Source organism: Aotus nancymaae, unplaced genomic scaffold (genome assembly GCF_030222135.1).
Source record: "Aotus nancymaae isolate 86718 unplaced genomic scaffold, 86718_ANA_hifiasm-v0.15.2.pri h1tg000038l, whole genome shotgun sequence".
NCBI lineage: Eukaryota > Metazoa > Chordata > Mammalia > Primates > Aotidae > Aotus > Aotus nancymaae.
The window spans coordinates 4,483,913-4,505,209 of NW_026988452.1; the positions used below are offsets into that span (position 1 = coordinate 4,483,913).

Sequence of the window (21,297 nt, forward strand, 5' to 3'; positions counted from 1 at the left end):
GGGTAATCATTTCCTCTTCTTGTTTTCTATTAATGAATGACTCGAAATCAGCCAGGGCCCCAGCAGGAAACAGATGGCATGTTCAAATTGGACGTTCTGAGGATATTTTATTAAAGGGACTTTTTATGAAGGTATGGGCAGAGTACCGTTAACAGAAGCAGGTGACCGTGCATTTCTCGGGTTGGTAAGAGTGAGGTGCCGTTACACCCCACATCAGAAGAGGCGAGGGAAGGGAGGTGTGAGCCCTGTGGATAGGTCACCTCACAGGCGCTGTGGCCCATGGCCACCGTCAGGGGAGAGCTGGGGAGAAATCCCTGCCCTCACTCTCCCACCATTTTCTGAGTCACTTGCTGCATGCCTGTTACCAGCCAAACCCAACCATAACCCAGAGTGTGAGAGATCCCACGGGGGACTACGTGTGGATCAGCTTCGCCTCACTGAGCAGGGTGGGGAAGGGTGGAGAGTGAACTGGAGGGCACAGTGAGGCTATGTGACTGTTATAACTACAGGGAAATTAATAAATAAGAGCCAGGAGCTCGTGTGCAACCCTCAGTGCTTTCACGCTACGTTGCCCACTAGCCAAGCCACCTCCCTCTCTCCTCCCAGTGAAACGACTTCTGATTCCTCATCACCGTGCCTCCCTCGGGGCTCCCACAGCACCCAGTGATTGCCCCGGTGCAGCTGTATACATGCGTGGTTTCATCCTCCAACATTTCTTCACCTGGTCCCCACAGATTGGAATAAGGCTGGAGTCTTAGATCCCTTTGCATCCCCAGCACCCAGCACATGGATGCATGAACCGTGGGAGGTCGGGCCTCTATGCTCCTATAAAGCTTGCAGCTTTGGAAAGGGAGGCCTTAGTCCTCTCTCCTAGGTGTTTGCTTTCTGCCTATTCGGCGGGAGTGGGCCAGTCCTCGGAGGACCAGTTGCAGAGTTCCCTGTGCCAGGCGGCCCGGGCCACCCTGCAAGACTCGCCCCTCGGCTCAGGCAGGTCTTGCAGGGACTCCTCACTGCTGTCCCAGGCTCTGTCATTCCTCATGTCAAGTGTAATGTGCGTGTGGCTGGCCTCCCAGTTTAAGACTCCTGCAAGTTGAGATGATGCTTGTTTCCTTCACGGCCCAAGGGGATTTGGAGCCTGTCATTGTGCCTGATATCTTGTTTCTCTAGTTGGAATCAGAAGATGTTTTGATCCCCTGAAGGATTTCCACAATCCTTTTGCAATCCTATAAAAGCAACACAAGCACATAATTCAAATAGCTAAGAAGGAGAAAATGTTGAGAAGAATATAACATGAAAAGTAAAATGTCTCCACTTTCACCTCTATGCTCAGTCCCACTTTTAACCATTTTAGTTTTAAATTCTGGTCATTGTCTCTCTTTCTTTCTTTAAACTTTTTCAAGTTCTATCTTATTTTTTTTTCTTTGAACTACTATGCCCTGGGACTATTTTGTTTTAAATTGACAAAACAATCATTGTACATATTTGTGTGTTGGGGAGTCTAACTTTAAATTAGCTTATACTGCTATTTCTTGATTTATCAAGTTTGAGTAGAAGTTTTTGAATTGTTCCTATGGGAGATGAGGAATTTAGCTTATTGACAGTAATCCTTCTGTGCTCCACATGATTCTTCCAGTTTTTGTTATCTGTATTTAAAATTTGGTTTTGTACTTATCTGTGTAATTTTAAGGAATAAACTTATTCTTTTTTTTTTTTTCTTTTGAGATGGAGTCTTGCTCTGGAGTACAATGGCGAGATCTCTGCTCACTGCAGCCTCCACCTCCCAGGTTCAAGCAATTCTCCTGCCTCAATCTCCCAAGTAGCTGAGGTTTTAGGCACACATCACCACACCCAGCTAATTTTTGTGTTTTTAGTGGAGACAGGGTTTTACCATGTTGGTCAGGTCTCGAACTCCTGACCTCATGATCTGCCCACCTCAGCCTCCCAAAGTGCTGGGATTACAGGTGTGAGCCACTGAGCCCGGCCAGAATAGACTTATTCTGGTATGGCTTGACCAGCCTTTCATAGAGTGTCTTGACTTTCCAAGTATTTAAGGTGAGAAAATTGGTATCCTTAATCTTCCCTTCACTTTTTCTCTCCAACTCCAGCTTGCAGTACAATTTTATAACCTTTATAGCATTTGTATTCTATTACATACTTATAATTAATTCTGCTTTATCTTTAGGATTGTGAGAATTAAAAACTAATAACCTGAATTATCTAATGATTTTGTAGCTGCTGTTCTTCAAAACCAAGAACTGTACTATATTTGGACCCATAATAAAGGTAAAGAAATGGACGCTGATATTACTGACTCTCTGCTGCACGTTCTAAGCGTAAAGGTCAAATGAATTCTCTTATTTTTTCTATTGTATTGAAGGATGGCCCTTACCAAGGTTCCTGTCAAAATGGCATGGTATCAGGGCTCAAATAATTTAACTGGTTTTACCTATAAACCATGACTTCTGAAGTACGTCTTCAAATTCAAATTTTGATGGAATTTCTCATTGCCTTTCTTTTAACATGTGGAAAAACCATTTTCTTAAACATATTCTTTGTTATATAAAATTTTCTTTATACTTTAAAGATTTCTCCCAGGATTCTCTGACTTTTCTATTTAGTTGGAGCAATTACTTCTTCTTTTTAAAATTAACTTTTAAGTTCTGGGATCCACGTGCAGAATGTGCAGGTCTGTTACATAGTTATACATGTGCCATGGCGGTTGAGCAATTGCTTCTGAAGCCTATTGATGTGCGGTTGACCTGAAACATTTTATGGCACCCTTGGGTTAAGGACACAGTGTCTTGGATTCCATGCGTCCTGCTTTTCTGGATTCTCTTTTCATTGTTTGGAAGCATATACTCAAAAAATTATTTTGTAAAGAGTCATTCAGTATCTGAAGATTTTATCTTCAAATTTGTTAGCAGGACTTGCAAAACAATTGCACTTAGCTAGTTTAATTCATTGATCAATTTCCTAGCAATGCAATCTATTTTCTGTACAGAAAATGTTCAGAATTAAGTATTTCTGTACAAATTTCACCACAAGGATTTGAGTCATTCCAAATTTTACCAATTACAGCTTGTGCCATCTTGATTTTCTATTAATTTATCAATTTTATCTATTTTGTGGATCCAGCCTTGATTTTCACAGTCTAATTTTCCTGAGTTTATTTTTAAAGAACATTTGATTCTTCCATTAATTGTTTTTTAGTTAATAAGGAAATTTTACTGCATACTGCATATGGTTTCATTTTGTCAGACTTATTTGAGTTGATAATTTTTATTCAATTTTCCTTTTCCTGGGTCAATTTTTGCAGTTTCCAATGCTACTTTTTTTTTTTTTTTTTGGAGACAGAGTCTCATTCTGTGACCCAAGCTCAAGTGCAGTGGTGTGATCTCAGCCCCCTGCAACCTCCACCTCCCGGGCTCAAGAGATTCTTGTGCTTCAGCCTCCTGAGTAGGTGGGATTACAAGCACACACCACCACACCCGGCTAATTTTTGCATTTTTAGTAGAGACGGGGTTTCACCATGTTGGCCAGCCTAGACTCAAACTCCTCGTCTCAAGCAATCTGCCTGCCTTGGCTTCACAAAGTGTTGAGGTTACGGGTGTGAGCCACAGTGCCTGGCCTCAATGTTCTTTTTTTTTTGAGACAGAGTCTGGCTGAGTTGCCGAGGCTGGAGTGCAGTGGCGCGATCTTGGCTCACTGCTACCTCCCCCTCCTGGATTCCAGTGATTCTCCTGCCTCAGCTTCCTGAGTAGCTGGGATTACAGGCACACACCACCACACACAGCCAATTTTTGTATTTTTAGTAGAGATGGAGTTTCACCATGTTGGCCAGGCTGGTCTCGAACTCCTGACCTCAGGTAATCCACCCACCTCAGCTTCCCAAAGTGCTGGGATTACAGGTATGAGCCACCGTGCCCAGCCAATGTTACTTTTAAGATGTAATTCTTCAGGTTTTTTTTTTTTTTTTAATCATCTGTAACAAATTTTAATGTGTGTAGTTTCAGGGGTTTTCAGTTTTGTTTTGTGTTATTTATTTTTAGCAAGTTTCTCTTTCTCAACAACCCAGGCAAAATATCTCCCAGATGAAAATGGCAGGGTGAATGTGTCCAGTTTCTTCTTTAATCACCACATTAGAATGGCAGCACCACCCGCCACTGGGCTCCTTGCTGTAACCGAGCATAGGGTCCAGTTTTTGCCATCCGGGGTCTTTCACAGTGCTTCCATTTTACAGGATTGACTAGCACCCATATGCTGTTCACTGCAAAAGACTTATGCTCTGAATTAAATTTCTTTCTTGAGCTCTAGAGTCAAATGCAGCAGAGTCTCATTATATGCCCACTTCATTCATACAAATTCAATTATACATGTTCATGAGGAGGGGGCCATTTAAATAGTGTGGGCAATTTCATCGTCCAGGCCTATCGGTAATGAGCTTGACGCTGTGGGGTGGAATGTGATGAATCTACAGTCCTCCACTTAGTTTCAGCTGATACATGGCTCTCACAGTGTTACCATTGCTTGCCCTAATCATAGCATACTTGAAGACTTACGTTGCCTTTATCATGGCCCTGAAACACAATCCAACTACTTCGTTTGGGGCTAACCTGAAGAAGGAGTGTCTGGTGCTGGCAGTGGAAGAAAAGCCAGTTGCATTGAACTCATTTAAGTAATGAGTTGGGATGCTCTTTAGTATGGTGCCTTCCCGAGGGAGTTTCAAGAGAAATTTTTACTACATTTCTTTGCTCTCACGCTGTTTTCAGAGCCTGACATGCGTGAACTGTGATTCCCTGTATTCAGGTGCCCCTTGGTTCTCTCCGCTGGCAGGACCCCCAGGCAGCTTCAGTGCCGTGGGCTGTAAACCAAATGGATTCCCTGCAGGGCCTGCCTGTTCTTGCACTCTGTCTCAGTGAGTGACCACACCGTCCTCCCAGCTGCCGAGCCAGGAATCTCCATGAGGACCATCCCTCAAGCCCCTCTCTTCCCATTAATCATGCGTCAAGGCTATTTATTGACTCTCAAATCCACCTATGTCGTTAGGTCATCCCCTGCAGTTCGAGTTCCTGCAACTGTTTCCCGCCCACTTCTCTGATTGTAGCCTCGCCTTCATCCTCCTCTCTCAAGCCCTTTCAGTCCCCAACAGTCAGAGGGACTTTTCTTTTGACTTGTATTTTAAGTTCAGGGGTACACATGCAGGTTTGTTACACAGGTGAACTTGTGTCATGGGGTTTTGTTGTACAGATTATTTCATCATCCAGGTATTAAGCCTAGTACCCATTACTTATTTTTACTGATCCCTTCCTTCCTCCCACCCTCTGCCTTCCCATAGGCCTCATAGGCCTCAATGTGTGTTGTTCCCCTCTATGTGTCCATGAGCTCCTATCATTTAGCTCCCACTTATAAGTGAGCACATGTGATATTTGGTTTTCTGTTCCTGAGTTAGTTTGCTAAAGATAAGGATCTTCCAGCTCTATCTATATCCCTATAATTCCTAATAGTTAGAGGGACTTTTCTTTTTTAAAAAAAGAAAAAACAAATCTGATAGTGTTTCTTCTCTGTCATAATAATAATAATAATAATAATGATAGTAATGAAAACCCAAACCTTTAGCAATTCCCTGTTATCCTCAGGGTAAGTCCATGGTCTTTACCAAGGATTACAGGCGTGCACACTCTCTCCCTCTGCTGAGTAAAGCCCTATTGGCCATTCCACTCCATGAAATCTCCATTCCTGGGCAAACAGAACCGGTTGCTGGACATCATGCTCTTTCTCAGCCAAGAGCTCCTGTACACACTATTTGCTCTCCCTGCAACATCCTAATGGCCCCCTTTTTTCTTGTCCTAAGTCTTATATCTCCTTCAGGTCTTCATTTAGACATTAAAGCTTTGGACAACAACTCCTGCTTCCCTGATAGACACCTATCCTATGATGAGACACCTATCCTATAATGAGACATGTATCCTATAATTAAACAACTTATCCTATACGTAGACATAGCCCCACTATTTCTCCCTATAGTAACATTTGTTCTATTTTAATTTCCTGTCTATGTCTTTTCTACTACTCCAGGACAGTGTAGCTGTTGGACCAGGGACTGTGTTTCTTCACCGTTAGTGCCTAGCACCATGCCAAGAACAGACACAGGGCACATAATTGTTGAATGAACAAACCAGGGATATGTTGGATTCCTTACTGTAATTCCCTGGAGTGAGTACAAGAGTCAGCCCTAGACTAGCATCCAGTAAATAAGAAAGCAAGAGGATGCCTGGCATGGGGAATAGAGGCATTCAGCCTCAACACTACTGCTTGTTTTCAGTGTCCAGTTTAAACCCTGGAGCTGTAGAGAAAGTCCTCAAAGAAGCTATTATCCTATGATAGAGTAACCCTATTAACAAACCCTTTCTGCTTCCTTAGGGTTGGAATCCTAGACGTGAGAGAGCTGGCATGGATCGCAGTTCATGCCAGTGTTTACGGCTCTTTTGTTCCCATCTCGTCAGGTTTTAAGAACTTTGCTGACCAGATGCGACAAAAGACCCATGCACTTATAGTTTTGCTTTTGCAACCCACACCTATGGCCCCGTCGATTCTCTATCCTCCTCCTCTTGTTTGGGCCATGGCGGCCACTTGCCTGCTACTTACAGGTCTCACTTCAGCAGCTGAGCCAGCTCAGCCTTATTGTCTTGCGTAATGCCTGGGTCTCTGTTTTAGAAAGTGGGCTTCTTCTGCTCACTTGTTTCTGAACTCAACTTCCCACCTCTTGCCAGGTCCTCCAGGAATGATGCCCTGCTTTGGTTCTGTCTATGCCGAAAATTCCTGCTATACCCACAGTGGTGGTCACCTCTTCTGATCTTCACAACCTGTCAGCTCCCAAGCCCAGCTCTTGTAGGTCCTTATGACACCATCCTTTAAGACTGGAATCCTAGGGCAGACCATTTTATTCCCGCCTCCTGAGGACTCTCTGAGGATCTGTGGCTTGTATCTGTCCTGAGGGTGAAGATGGATGACAGATGCTACCCAGTGATCTTCCCAGATGAGCGGAATTTCCGCCCCTTCACTTCTGACTCTCTGGCCGCAATTGAGAAGCGGATTGCCATCCAAAAGGAGAAAAAGAAGTCTAAGGACCAGACAGAAGTGCCCCAGCCCCGGCCTCAGCTTGACCTGAAGGTCTCCAGGAAGTTGCCCAAGCTCTATGGCAACATTCCCCATGATCTCATAGGAAAGCCCCTGGAAGACTTGGACCCATTCTACAGAAATCACAAGGTACTTCATGAGGGTGGGTGGTGTTCTAATCATGCCGTTGTAACTGGTGTTACAGGTTCTCCAAACACCACACTTGGGCCTTATAGCTGGCAGGCCGTACCTCTTCATTGCTGTCATCCCCTGGCATTGCCTTGATAGTCCTGAAAATCCTTTTCAGCCCTCATTTTTTCTCTGAAATGCATGTATTAGGGGAGAAGATGAGGATGAGGGACTGCAAAAGGGTAGAAGGAAAACAGAGAAAACACAAATGAAGTCTGGAGAGAGGACTGGACTAGTAGTCCAGGAAGTCAGGTGCAGGCTGTTTCAAGTGATTGGCTTTATGACTCTGGGCAAGTCACTTTACAAACCTTCACTTTTAAAATCTGTAAAATAGAAGTAATGCCTGGTGTTCCTACCTTAGAATATGGATATGCTGGGAAAGCACTTTATCACTGTAATGCATTCTACTGATATAAAGCATTAATATCATGGTCCAGAAATGCTCATTATGGTAACAAGATTTTACCTTAAAAACTCTTGGATAATAGGCTTTCTAGGCTATTAAATGAGGCTAATAGGGTTCAAACCAACACTTGATACATAGTAGGAGCTCAATAAATGAAATCTAAGAGAAATGGTAACCAAGTGGGCACATGCAGATTATATGTAAATTCAATGCAAACATGTGAAAGCCTTGCTATTTTATCTGCCTAGATGCAGTTCTTGCAGGGAAATTCTTGTAAAGGCTTGAAGGGGCTCCTGAGTGAGGAAACGTAAACTTTGAGCTCCCAGATGACTGGTCTAGAGCCTGAGGCTGTGAGCACAGTTGTCTGCATACTGTCTGCTTTCAGGAAAGGCTCAGAAGATCTTGCCATCATCATCTCGCTGTGTGATCCAGCAGAGATTGGAAATCCCACCTTGCCATACTGAGGTCAGAGCGGGAGGAGGCTGGGAGCTTAGGGAAAGCCCTAGAAAATATGGGGTGCTGAGAACATCTGCCTGGCATCCATAAGAAACTGACCTTTCAGCGCAAGATTGCCTGATTTGCATGTCCTTCAGTTGGGACAGACTTAGGGTTGCCAAGCAAATGAGGACCACGTGTATAGAGGAAATTAGGGTGTAAGTAGGAAGGACAAGCAAGGGGGAAAGAAGTGAAGAAGCAAAAACATTCCAATATTTCTCCTTTTCCTGATGCCCCAGGATTCCAGGGCCTTCTTGGAAGTATAGTTGTTGGAGGTGACTCAACTGTAGAGGACTCCTTCTGCCTCCGTGCTGGATAGGAGACCCACGAGTCAGGCAGCAGCTTGGTGTGCAGCTGACAATTCTCAGAGAACAGAACTATTCCAGCCTGGGTGGTAATTCTAGGACCACCGCTTCTTAGTCTGGGTCTCCATTTAAATCAGAAGACGTATTTATTTAGAGCTCTGCACAGCCCTGATCTCACATGACCAGTGCCCTTAGCTGTCATGTGAGGTGTGTGTGATCATCATTAGCACTCTATCTTACATATGAGGAAACCAGAGCCTAGCTGGAAAAGTGGCTTTAGCCAGGTCAAGCAGCCAGCGAGTGACAAAGCTAGGATGCAAACCCAAGGACGTTTTTTATCGTCACAGGCTGCTTCCCTTTAGAAGCCCCATTTGAAGAGCAACAGGGAAAAGAAGTAAAGAAGAATCAGCAAGCAGGCAGGAGGAGCTAGCACCTATCATTTTAATCATTAAAACCCTGGCAAGTAGAGTTAAATACACCATTAGTTAAAATATTTAAAGCAGTAAGAGGAGGCATCAATAAAATATCGAAATCAAAGGGCACAGGAGAGCCATACTGTACCACTTATTAATCTGGGGTGACTCACCTCAAAGAGAGGTTTGTTTCTGCCCTAAAATCGTCTGTCTATTCAAAGCAAAGGCATAGAATTTCCAAAGCAGGTCTTGGGCTCTTGCTCATATTTTTTTAAAAACCCTGAGGCTCATTTCACTATTATGGGGGCAAAGAAAAATATCCTAGCACATACTTTTCCCTGCACCAGATGACCATCAGACCAGTAAATCCCAGCAACTCATTAAAGGAAGGTTGATGGCTGGCAGTGGCTGAGGTTCTGGCACCTTTGCCAAGGCAGCACTCACAGTACTGACTTTGGGCCTGGGTGCGGAGGTCTGTCTCTCCTGCCTGAGAACATGTGGTATTACATGGCCAAGTAGTACATTCTGCAAATCTGAAGGAGCTATGAGTTAAGGAGAAAGGAATGACTGTTACTTTCTGAAGGTTTTTGTAACTGACAGTCTTAGGGACAGATATGCGGACAGCTAGATTACAGCTGAATGGAAAGAGGGAGGTTTGGGGGTGGATGTTAGAAGCCTGTTAGTGACAGGTTGTTGTCCAGGGTCAGCTTCATTCCCAATGCCCAGGGAGTCACGCTAGGAGAAAATGGGAAGAGGGTCAGTGTTCTTCAGTGGGACTCCATTGGGCACTTTGGGAGGCATGATGCACATTGGCAAGTGTGTCCTGTTCAGCATCCCCAGGCCTTCCCAATAAAGGCCAGTAGAACCCATAATCATTACAACAGACAACCCCAAACACCCACACACATTTCCAAATGCCTTCTGTGGGGGCAATGCCCACCCTCCCTGCTGGTTAAGAACCACAGGCAGATTTGCCCCTATATCCACAGAGGTAAAGAAAGAGCAAGTCCGGAAAACTTGGTGACTTTTTTTCTTGAAGATCGTCAAGGTTAGAATTTACTGGTATTTCACTTAGCACTTCTTAGACCCACGGCATAGCAAATGTGGATCCTCTAGGCCACTTACTGTCCTAAGATTCATTATAAAGTTTTCATTAGTAATCAAAATAATTTAAAGTAATCTGCGGAATCTAAATGTCCAAGGTCAATTTCTGTCTCTTAAGTTCTCTTCTAGTCCCTTTCCCCATTGATACATACCATGGAGTATAATATTAAGGATTTTGTTTTCCACAGTTATTCCTCTATACTCCTAATACTGGTATTTTCAGGTCCCATGTTTTCCATCTCTGGTTCCTCTGGAGTATCCCATTGGGTACATATTCCACAGCTCCACAGTTATATTATAATTTTCTCTAAATGAATTAATGATAAATATTGTTTTGTCACTGCATTTAATTCCTGTTGTATATGTGTGTGTTTTCTTGTTTTGTTTTGTTCTGCAGACATTTATGGTGTTAAACAAAAAGAGAACAATCTACCGCTTCAGTGCCAAGCGTGCCTTGTTCATTTTTGGACCTTTCAATTCAATCAGAAGTTTAGCCATTAGAATCTCAGTCCATTCATATCCTTTCGTTGCACCTTTTACTAAATCCAGATCATTTGAAAAGTGCACGTGCCCCAGATAGTTCATGTTATTGAATGGAAGCAAATAGTGAATTCTTTCCACAAATACTGGCTGAGTGCCTACTGCTGCAGGCAGGAACTGTGCTGGATGTGAACAAGATGTCATCTTCTTCTCTGGGATCCTGTGGCCTCAGAAGGGGATGGATTGAAAGGCAGCCCATTTCCTTAGTGAGATTGGTAGTATGAAAGTGGTAGCAGGGAAAGGCACTGCTGTGCTTTAGAGGCATCAGGGATAGCTTCTTAGAGGAAGGCGCATCTAAGCTAACACCTAAAGAGTTAAACTGGCAACCTGTGCACCATATCGAGTTGATAAATGTGTTGTGTTGGGCTTACACAGTATATAAAACTTTAAAAAAAAAGCCACTTCCTAACATGAATGCTCCAGATTTCCAGCTTTTCTTGAAAGATGGAAACTGGCAAGGCTAGGTTTACATTTCTGTTAATATCTAGCAAAAATTGGGGGAGTAAGAAATTGCTGCCTCTTTGGAGGGGGCATGTAAGCTCTGTCTCGCCACCTCTGCACCCCTCTTGTGGCTGAACATTTCGGCCTATTTATATCCCTTGTCAGGCTCTTAAAACATAGGGTTTGCAATATCAGTCTTAAAGCGTAAAGGCAGGTAGGAATGATTAAGCATTTCTGATGTATGCAAGGGTTGGGGGAGACACTAGGAAGTTTTAGACAGGGGGATGAGAAAAAGATATGGATTGATAGATTTAGTTAAATATTGAGGAGAATAGCAATGAATAAGTATTTGGGTTTGGTTCCCTAGAAGCACAGCCTGATATGGGGATTCTTATTTAAGTGATTTAACAGAGGAGTGCTGTCTGGAGAAGGAGAAAGGGAAGCAGAAGGGAAGAAAATGAAGAGCCAAGCAAGGATATAGCGTCGGCTGAGTTGGCTTCATACTGATCCCATGAGGAACTCTGGAGCACAAATTGCACCACAGAATTGTCCCACTTTGAAGTGAGGGCTTAAGGCAGTCAGATGTGTGGAGGAGGGTGTGTAGCTCTCCAAGTGAGGAGGCTGCTATTCAGCAGGGTACAATTCCCCACAGGAGGGGACAGTTGTGAGTTGTTCTCAGCCAACACTCACAGTCAGAAAATAAATGCACCTGCAGAAAGGGGGAGCAGCAGGGGCAATCCCAGTCTTACCCAATAGCTAATGACTCGTGCCATCCTGCAATGTATCTGCCTTAATGGATGCTGGCCACGTTGTTCAGCATGTTCATTATCAGCACTGTTATCATCAACTGTGTGTTCATGGCTAGCGGGCTTGGTAAAACCAGCAACAGCAACGATACTGACATTGCCGAGTAAGTATTGTTCTTTCACTCACTTGTCCTAAGTTTTTAAACAAATATACCTAAGACAGTTAATGATTACACTGGAGAGAAAGAAAAAGTCACTAATAATTCTAACACCTATGGTGGCAGAGTCAGTTTTACTTTTGTCCTTTTTTTGTTTACAATTTGTAATAAACAACACACATACAATTTTATGTTCACATTTTAAGTGGTTTTCTTTGTGTTTACATAAGTTTTATAGGAATCTATGTTGATGGCTATATACTATTTTATCAGGTGAATAAACCATAATGTACTTAATCACTCTAGCATTTTAGTAGATTATAACATTGTCATAAACATCTTTTTGCATAAAGCTATATTTATGTATTTACTTATTCTTTGTTTTTGTTTGTAAAAAAAATTTTATACCAATTCACTATGCCAAGAATAAAGCTATTCTTTAAAAAAAAATTTTTTATTTTTTTAAATTTTTTGAGACAAGGTTTCACTATTGTTGCCTAGGCTGGAGTGCAGTGGTGCTATCTCAGCTCACTGCAACCTCCACCTCCCGGGTTCAAGCAATTCTCCTGCCTCAGCCTCCTGAGGTGTGTAATTGCTGGGTCCTGTGATAAGTATATATGTAACTTTTTAACTACTAAACTCTTTCAAATTGATGACATCAAACTAGCAATATATGAAAATTTCAAAGTCTGTATTAACCTTTTCATTCACTTTGCTTTGATTTTAATTTGCTCTTCTATTTCTAGCTTCTTAAGTTGGAAGCTTAAATAGTTGGTTTTAGGCACGGGCAGCTCCGTGGCGCTTCCTGTCATGCCAAGCCTGCCTGGGCTATTAAAAAAAAAATAGTTGGTTTTAGATTTTTCTTCTTATACAGTTGTATAAAGCTGCACATTTCTGTCCAAGAACTGCTTTAGCTGCCTTCCACAGATGTCAATACTTTGTGTTTTTATTACCTTTCAGTTTAAAATAATCCCTACATTTTCACATGATTTCTTCTTTGTCCCATGTGTTATTTAGAAGTGTTTGGTTTTTTAAATATTTCCAAATATTTTATGCTTTTCTAGTTGTTTTCTGGTTGTCTGATTATTATCTAATTTCAGATCAGTTATATTCAAAGAATATACCCTGTAAAATTTCAATCTTTTGAAATAAACAGAAACATGTTTTATAGTCTGTCTTGGGAAATGTTTCACATGCACTTGGAAAGAATGTGGATTCTGCCCTTGTTTGGTGTGATACTCCTTAAAAGTTCAGTTAAGTTAGGTGGTTGATAGTATCATTTAGATCTTTTATACCTTTACGGATTTTTACCTAGCACTTTTATGAATTACTGAAATAGAGGCTGAAATCTCTATCTATGATTGTGGATTTGTCTATTCTTTCTCTCTTTTTGTCAAATTTGGCTTGGTGTGTTTTGAAGCACTATTAACAGGTACATACACACTTACGATGATTATTATTATCCTCCAAATATATTCATTCTTTTATTATTATGGAATGTCTTCATTGCCTCATTTTAACATTTGTTTTGTCTAATATTAATATAGCTACTCCAGCTTTCTTATGCTCTTCATTTGCACGGTGTATCTTTTTCCATCCTTTTACTCTCAGCCCTTTCGTGTCTTTGTACTTGTAGCATATCACTTGGAAACAACATATAGTCAGTTTTTGCTTTTTATGCAGTCTATCAATTCAGTCTCTGCCATTTGATGGGCTAAAGTTCATTTACATTTAGTGTAGTTATGTAATTGGATTTTGGTCTGCTGTTTTGTTTTTCTGTTTACCTCATCTGTTTGTTGTTGTTTTGTTGTTCCTTTGCCACTCCATCATTTCTCCATTACTGCTTCATTTTATGTTAATCAGGAATATTTAATATTTCATTTTAATCCTCTACTGGCCTTTTAGCTTTACTTCTTTGCATTTTTTAGTGGTTTCTTCAGATCTTAAAATATGCATTGTTCAACTGGCAAAACATACTTAGAGCTAACGTTCAAATGCTTTGGGTAAAACAGAAACCATGCCACAGTTTAGTCCCCTGTTTGTTTTTTGTCATATATTTATATTAATGTACACAATAAACCCAATGATATCGTTTATCATTTTTGCTTTAAATGGGCACTTGCCTTGTAAAGACTTTTTTCCCTGTAGAACCAAGTTTTCTTTTGGTATTATTTGTCTTCAGCCTGAACAACTTCCTTTAATATTTCTTGTGGTTCAGTTCTGTTGGCAGCACATTCTCAGTTTATGTTGATCTGAAAATGTCTTTATTTCATACTCGTTTTTGAGGTAGAGTTTCATTGTATATAGAATGAGTGCTTGGCAATTTGTTTTTCTAGCACTTCAAGTATATCATTTTCATGTTTTCCACCCTCCTGTTGCTTAGCTCTCTATTGCTTGCTTCCAGGATTTTCTCCCTAAATTTCTAGCTGCTCTGACAGCACTGAACTCCACCCTCTGCCGCCTTAAATCTTCAGAACTGTAGCCATTTGCCAGTGTTGGCGTGCGAGTGGGGAAGTTGGAAAGCACTTTCAGACCCAAGCAATTAAACATTTTTATAATTCTTACGCATCACGGTTATCTTCTTTTAAGAGGAACATCTGCCCCAGTTTCTGCCTCCTTTTGTTCACCTTCCGGGGCCTTCAAATAATTGTCCTTATATATATATATTTTCCAGTTTAATACTCATTATCTGTAGGAGGATTTGCCCAACCACTTCAGGTCTTCATCACAATTGAAGCAGGCATCCATTGTCTCTTAATTTTGCTTATGATTTTTTTCTTTTCCTGTATTAAATTTAACAAACTTTCCTCTATGCCCATGGATTTTAATTTATAGTTAGAAACACTTTCTCTAGCCTTAAGTTATAAAAGGACTTCCTCATATTTTCTTACAGTACTTTAATAGTTTCCTTTTTTAAAAAATTAAATCCTTGAATAATTTGGAATTCATTCAAGAGTAGGTTGTCATAAATAGATCTGACTTTGTATTTCCATCTCAGATGTCTATCCATTTGTCCCAACACCATTTGTTAAATAGTCCATTTCTTATCCTCTGATGTGAAATGTTACTTAGGTATTCGGATCTATTTCTGGACTTTCTTTTCTCTTCCATTGGTCTGCATTTTTGTATGCCAGAACCACAATTTTTAATTATAAAAGTTTTCTAATATTGTAATGTCTAGGAGTGCTAGAGATTCCTTTTGAGAATTTTTATGGCTCTTGTTGGTTTATTTTTTATGTAAATTTTATAATCAGTTTGGTTAGTTTTATTGACATGATGAAAGGATTTATAAATTAACCTAGAGGAAACTGACATCTGTATGAGGTTGGAACTCATTGAGAACATGACATATTTTTCATTTGTAGAAATCTTCTTTTGTGTTCCTCTAATTGCTTTAAAGTTTTCTTCGTATAGCTCTTCCACAATTCTTGTTAAATTTGTTAGTGAATTTTATTGTTTTTTGTTGCCATTATAAATGTGGTCTTTTACATCATTATACCTTGTAACTTCAGCATTTGTTTACTCTCTTGATGATTTGTATGGCTTCCCATCTTTTCCATGTTTTGAAATGTTTTTAATAGCATGGAAATGAGTCATACTGAGAGAAAGAAAGAAAGACTTATCCAGTAAAGCGATTTATATCTGCAAATCTTTTGGGGAAGGATATAAGGAATTCGTGAAATGGGAAGGGATTCATTTATTAATAGCTTTTTCATTTTTTATTGGTAATCTTTAGTTTTAAAATTTCTCTGAATATGTTGCTAAATTCTTCTCATTTATCATTTTGTTAATATGTTTTCTCATTTCTGTGATTAGATTTGCCAGAGGCTTGCCTATTTCTGTTTTCTAAACTATGTCTTAAATTCTATTTTAAAAACTATTCTATAGTTTTTTCTAAAACAATGTCTTAAATTCTATTTGTCTTAAATTATATGTTTTTCTAAAACTATGTTTTAAATTCTTTTTATGTCTTAAATTCTATTTTTATTTTATTTTTTATTTTTTGAGACAGAATCTTGCTTGCTTGCCCAGGCTGGAGTGCAGTGGAGCAATCTCCACTCACTGCAACCTCCCCCTCCTGGATTCAGGCGATTCTTGCATCTCAGCCTCCCAAGTAGCTGAGATTACAGGTGTGCACTGCCACACCTGGCTAATTTTTCTACTTTTAGTAAAGATGGGGTTTTGCCATGTTGCCCAGGTCTTGAACTCCTGGACTCAAGTGTTCCGCCTGCCTCAGCCTCCCAAAGTGCTGAGATTACAGATGTAAGCCACAACACCTGGCCTTAAATTCTATTTAAAAATAAAATATTTTTCCTTCTACCTTCTTTAATTTTGTTCATAATACATTCAGTAGGACATAATGTTTTCTAAAATATGAATTTGAATGTTTAATTCATGCATTTTCCTTCTTGCTGTAAATAATAAAAATATTTATAGGGATGATGCTTAGGGGTACAGCTTTGTTTCTGCCTTGTAGGTTTTAATACGTGACATTTCAAATTTTAATATTTTCTAAATGTCTTTTGTATTATTTTCCCTTCCTCCTTGGTTTAATTCCTTGCAGATTCTTCTTTAAGGATGCTTATAGTAATATCTGTGGTATCTGACTGGGCAAGTTGCCAGTATTGTACTACCTCTCCCACATTAGTTACCCTTGTAGCTGTACATTTTCTTTCAGATCCTCTAGTAATTCAAAGAGACCCACTCAGGTTCAGGCAAATACAAGAAGCTTCTTGTGAATGGAATGGCTTATCTAATATTTTTAAAATGAGTGGAGCAATAACTTACCGTTTCTAAGGCTTGAGGGAATCACTCATGCTATAGGTATGACAGTGGAAGCTGGCTAGCAGCTGTTTATGCCTCTGGTAGGGAGTAGGACCAGGGACTCCCAGACCTTACAGGTACTTGTTAGGGAATACGACATCATCAGGAAAAGGGCTGTGTGAGCAAGGTTGGATGCTCCGGGGCAGGAAGGACTGATGACCCTGGGGGGATTTCCTCCTGGAATTTGGGTGATGCTCACTTTCATCATGCGTCTTTAGAACGTGTTTTTATTTTCAAATGTTTTCACAGATATTTACTGGAAATTTGGGAAGGCAGTCTCCAGTCACTTCCACCCTACTTTTTTCCTGGAAGTGTTCTCTAAAATCACATACATATCTATTCTCCTTTACTTAGTTCTAGTGGTTTCTGGGACACAGGTTAGAGGTCAGACTTTGAAAACTGCCCTTTCTTTGACACAAGGTCCGATTTGGTCTATTTGTAGAAAATTCTTCTCCCTCCTAGGTGGCATCTTTGTAGGGACCATCCCTCTGTTGCTAGGTGGAACCTCGAACCTGGTTAAGGCTGGCCAGCGGAGGGGCTGTGCCTTGAGGAGGACACAGGTAGTCCTGGGAATAGATGCTATCTTGGCAGTTTCCCTGGGGAATGTGGTCTCCCCTTTGGAGATTTGGCTGTTGTATGAGGTGCTGAGTTACTTACTGCAACTTCCCTGGAAGCCTTTGTAATCAGGAGGTCAGGGCCTATGGAGGAAACAGATCAGATCAGGAGACTAAGTTGTCTCCACAGCAGTGGTTTTCCCTGCTTAGTCCTTGTGGTGAGATGCAAGGAGCCTTCTTTCTCTATTATGGGAAGCAGTGGCCCAATTGGAAGGCAATTTGCTCTGAAGCCATTTTCACTATTAAAATACCCATAAGGCAGGGAGGAAAACCCCTTTTTAGGCTGTAGGGAAGCAGAGAGGCAGGAGGTAAGGGTTTGGATAAACAGAGGATACGTGAATTTGGGTGGGAGGAGGCTGTTAAAAATGTCTTCATACAAGGAGGCATGTAATTTCCTGCTGGCGGGCATGGCTCTACTCCACACCAGATGTCATTTTGGTCTGCCTGTCCCATCATTGGTCAGGCTTCAGCTGGAAAAGAGAGAATGGTGGAGGGAAGAGGTGGGAGGCTAGAATGTCAGGCAGAAATAGCAGCCAGGGTCTGCTGTCTCATTTGCTTGAGACCTGTATGAAGACTTGAAAAATCCCATGAATCTCCTATTACAGATTTTTATCAAAGCGCCTATGGCTTTATAATTTAAAACTGTGTTTAAAAGATGTTGCCCTTTTGAGTTCTTCTAATGCCTCTTTATCTGAGGACATTTTTAACAGCCTCCTGCAACCCCATATTTATGCACATATATTTTAGGACAGACATTATTTAATCTGATATGCTCATTTGTCACACAAAAGGTGAGTAGCTCAGAAAAAAACCTGCAGCAAGGAGGAGCTCTTGCCTGTACAGCCTCAGGACCATTTCTGCTTTGGACTCGGCTGCTTCGAGCTTTTTCAAGTCCTCAAGGTCTTTGTTCTTTAGCTTTCAAGGCTACTAGGGTGGATAGTTTACCAGAAAAGGTTCACTTCTTTTACTCTGAACTGACATGTTGTTTAACTGAATTGCTTGTTTCTGTCCCAAGTGAATGTGTGTGTGTGTGCGCGTGTGTGTGTATGTGTTCGTGCTTACAGACCAAGTATTTTTGCAGCTTGGGATTATAACAAAAGATATAAGATTTTTTTTGAGGCAGAAGATAAAAAGGGAAATAAATTAGAGTTTGTCTTAGTCAATTTTATGTTGTGATAACAGAATACCACAGACTGGATAATTTGTAAAGAATACAGATGTATTTATTACAGTTCTGGAGGCTGGGAAGTCCAAGATCAAAGGGTCTGCATCTGGTGAGGGTCTTCTTGCTGCTTCATCCCATGGCAGAAGGCAGAGGGCAGAAGGGCAAAAATGTGCACATGGGAGAGCAAGGGCAGAGGCCTGGACTCACCTTTTGTCAGGAACACACTCCTGAGTCATTGGCATTAATACACAAAGGCAGTACCTTCATGGCTTAATCACCTCCTAAGAGTCCCACCTGTTAATACGATGATAGTGCCAATTAAATGTCAGCATGACTTTTGGAGGGGACATTCCAACCATAGCAAAGATAGAATGTGGTGGAAGATTCAGGGAAGAAAAAGAAAGGAGCTAGATTTTATTAACATTGTGGTAACATACATATAACATAAAAGATACCATCTTAACTATTTTAAGTCCAGTGGAATTAAGTACATTCACAGTGTTGCACAACGTTGTCATTATTCATCTCCAGAACTCTTTTCGTCTTGCAAAACTGAAACTCTATATCAATGAAATACCAACTCCCCATTTCAATCTTCCCCTCAGCCCCTGCCTCATATAAGTGGAATCACACAGTATTTGTCTTTTTACGACTGGATTGTTTCACCTTGCATAATAATTTCAAGTTTTATAGATGTTGTAGAATGTGACAACATTTTCTTCCTTTTTAAAACTGATTAATATTCCATCACATGTATGTATCACATTTTACTTTGAACTGACAGGTTGTTTGACCGAATTACTTACTTGTTTCAGTCCTGTGTGTGTGTGTGTGTGTGTGTGTGTATGTGTGCAGACCCAGTATTTTTGACAGCTTGGGAATATAGAAAAAGATATAAGCTATTTTTTTTTTAGAAGATTGTCTACTTATCTGGCAAAGGACATTTGGGTTCCTTCCACCTCTTGGCTATTGTGAACAGTGCTGCTGTGAACATAGGTAGGCAAATATGTCCTTGAGACCCTGTTTTCAATTCCTTTGTACATATATCTAGATGTGGTTTTGCTGGATAGTATGGCAGGTCTATTTTAATCTGTGAAGAGTCTTCATAATGTTTTCCATAGGGATTGCACCATTTTACAATCCCATCAACAGTGCACAAGTGTGCCAATTTCTCCACATCTTCATCAACACTTGTTATTTTATGTTTTTTAAAAAATAGTAGCCATCCTAATGGGTATGAGGTCATCTCTTTGTGGTTTTGATTCGCATTTCTCTAATGAGTGATGTTGAGCATCTTTTCATATGCTCCTTGGCCATTTATATTTCATCTTTGGAGAAATATCTATTCAAATCATTTGGTCATTTTTAAATTAGGTCATTTAATCTTTTATTGTTGAATTGTAAGAGTTCTTTTTTATTTTATTATTTTATTTTCTTACTATAAGTTCTGGGATACATCTGTAGAACATGCAGGTTTGTTACATAGGTATATGTGTGCCATAGTGGTTTACTGTTCCATCAACCCATCATATAGGTTTTAAGCCCCACATGCATTAGGCATTTGTCCTAATGCTCTCACTCCCCTTTCCCCCCACCCCCCAACAGACCCCAGTGTGTGTTGTTCCCCTCCCCATGTCCATGTGTTCTTTTTTTTTCCCTTCACCCCACCCTCCATGTGTTCTTATTGTTCAACTCCCACTTATGAGTGAGAACATGCAGTGTTTGGTTTTCTGTTGTAGGAGTTATTTATATATTCTGTATATTAACTCCTTGTTAGATATATGACTTTGAAATTTTTCTTCTCTGAATTTTGTTTTTTCAGATCTTACATTTAGGACTTTAATCCATATTGAAGTAATTTTTTATATAGTGTAAGTTAAGGTTCTAATTTCATTTTTCACAAGTGGAGATTCAGTTTTCCCAGTATCATTTGTTGAAAAGACTGCCCTTTTTCCAAGACTATTCCACAGTCTTGTCACCCTTGTGGAAAATAATTTGACCATATATGCAAAAGTTTACTTTTGGGCTCTCTATTCTATTCCTTTGGTGTATATGTGTCTTTATGTTAGTACCACCTTGATGTGGTTTAGCTGTATCCCTACCCAAATCTCATCTTGAATTGTAGTTCCCATAGTCCCGACATCTGATGGGAGGGCCCTGGTGGGAGATAATTAAGTCATGGGGATGGTTTCCCCCATGCTCTTCTCATGATAGTGAGTAAGTTCTCAGGAAATCTGACGGTTTTATAAGGGGCTTCCCCCTTCGCTTTGCTTTCATTCTTCTCCTTCCTGCTGCCATGTAAAGAAGGACGTGTTTGCTTCCCCTTCCACCATGGTGGCAGATTTTCTGAGGCCTCTCCAACCATGCTGAACTGCGAGTCAGTTAAACCTCTTTCCTTTATAAATTACCCAGTCTTGGGTATGTCTTTATTAGCAGTGTGAGAATGGACTAATACACACCTATTTTGATTACTGTAGCTTTGTAATAAATTTCAATATCAGGAAGTGTGAGACCTCCCAATTTTTTTTTTCCAACATTGTTTTGGCTATTTGGGGTCACTTGAAATTCCATATGAATTTTAAGATGGATTTTTATATTTTTGTAAAAAAATGTCATTGGGAATTTGATAAGGATTGCCCTGAATCTGTAGATCACCCTGGGCAGTATGACACCTTAACAATATTAAGCCTTCCAATCCATGAATACACGTAAGAAAAAATTCAGCTATTTGCTTGTCATTTGCTCTCTTCATCGTTCTGTCACAGTTGTCTCCTTCTGCAC

The 21,297-nt window shown here is 40.6% G+C and overlaps 1 protein-coding gene across 1 annotated transcript in view; it reads left to right on the plus strand.

The window, feature by feature from the left end:
- Positions 1 to 7,002: 7,002 nt before the first annotated feature.
- Positions 7,003 to 21,297, plus strand: part of SCN11A (sodium voltage-gated channel alpha subunit 11) — a 92,247-nt gene continuing 77,952 nt past the window's right edge. Inside the window, exons 1-3 of the mRNA XM_012455648.3 lie at positions 7,003 to 7,266; positions 10,426 to 10,544; positions 11,818 to 11,919. Of these exons, the coding sequence (XP_012311071.2) occupies positions 7,003 to 7,266; positions 10,426 to 10,544; positions 11,818 to 11,919 (485 nt within the window). The remainder of the gene's footprint in view (positions 7,267 to 10,425; positions 10,545 to 11,817; positions 11,920 to 21,297) is intronic.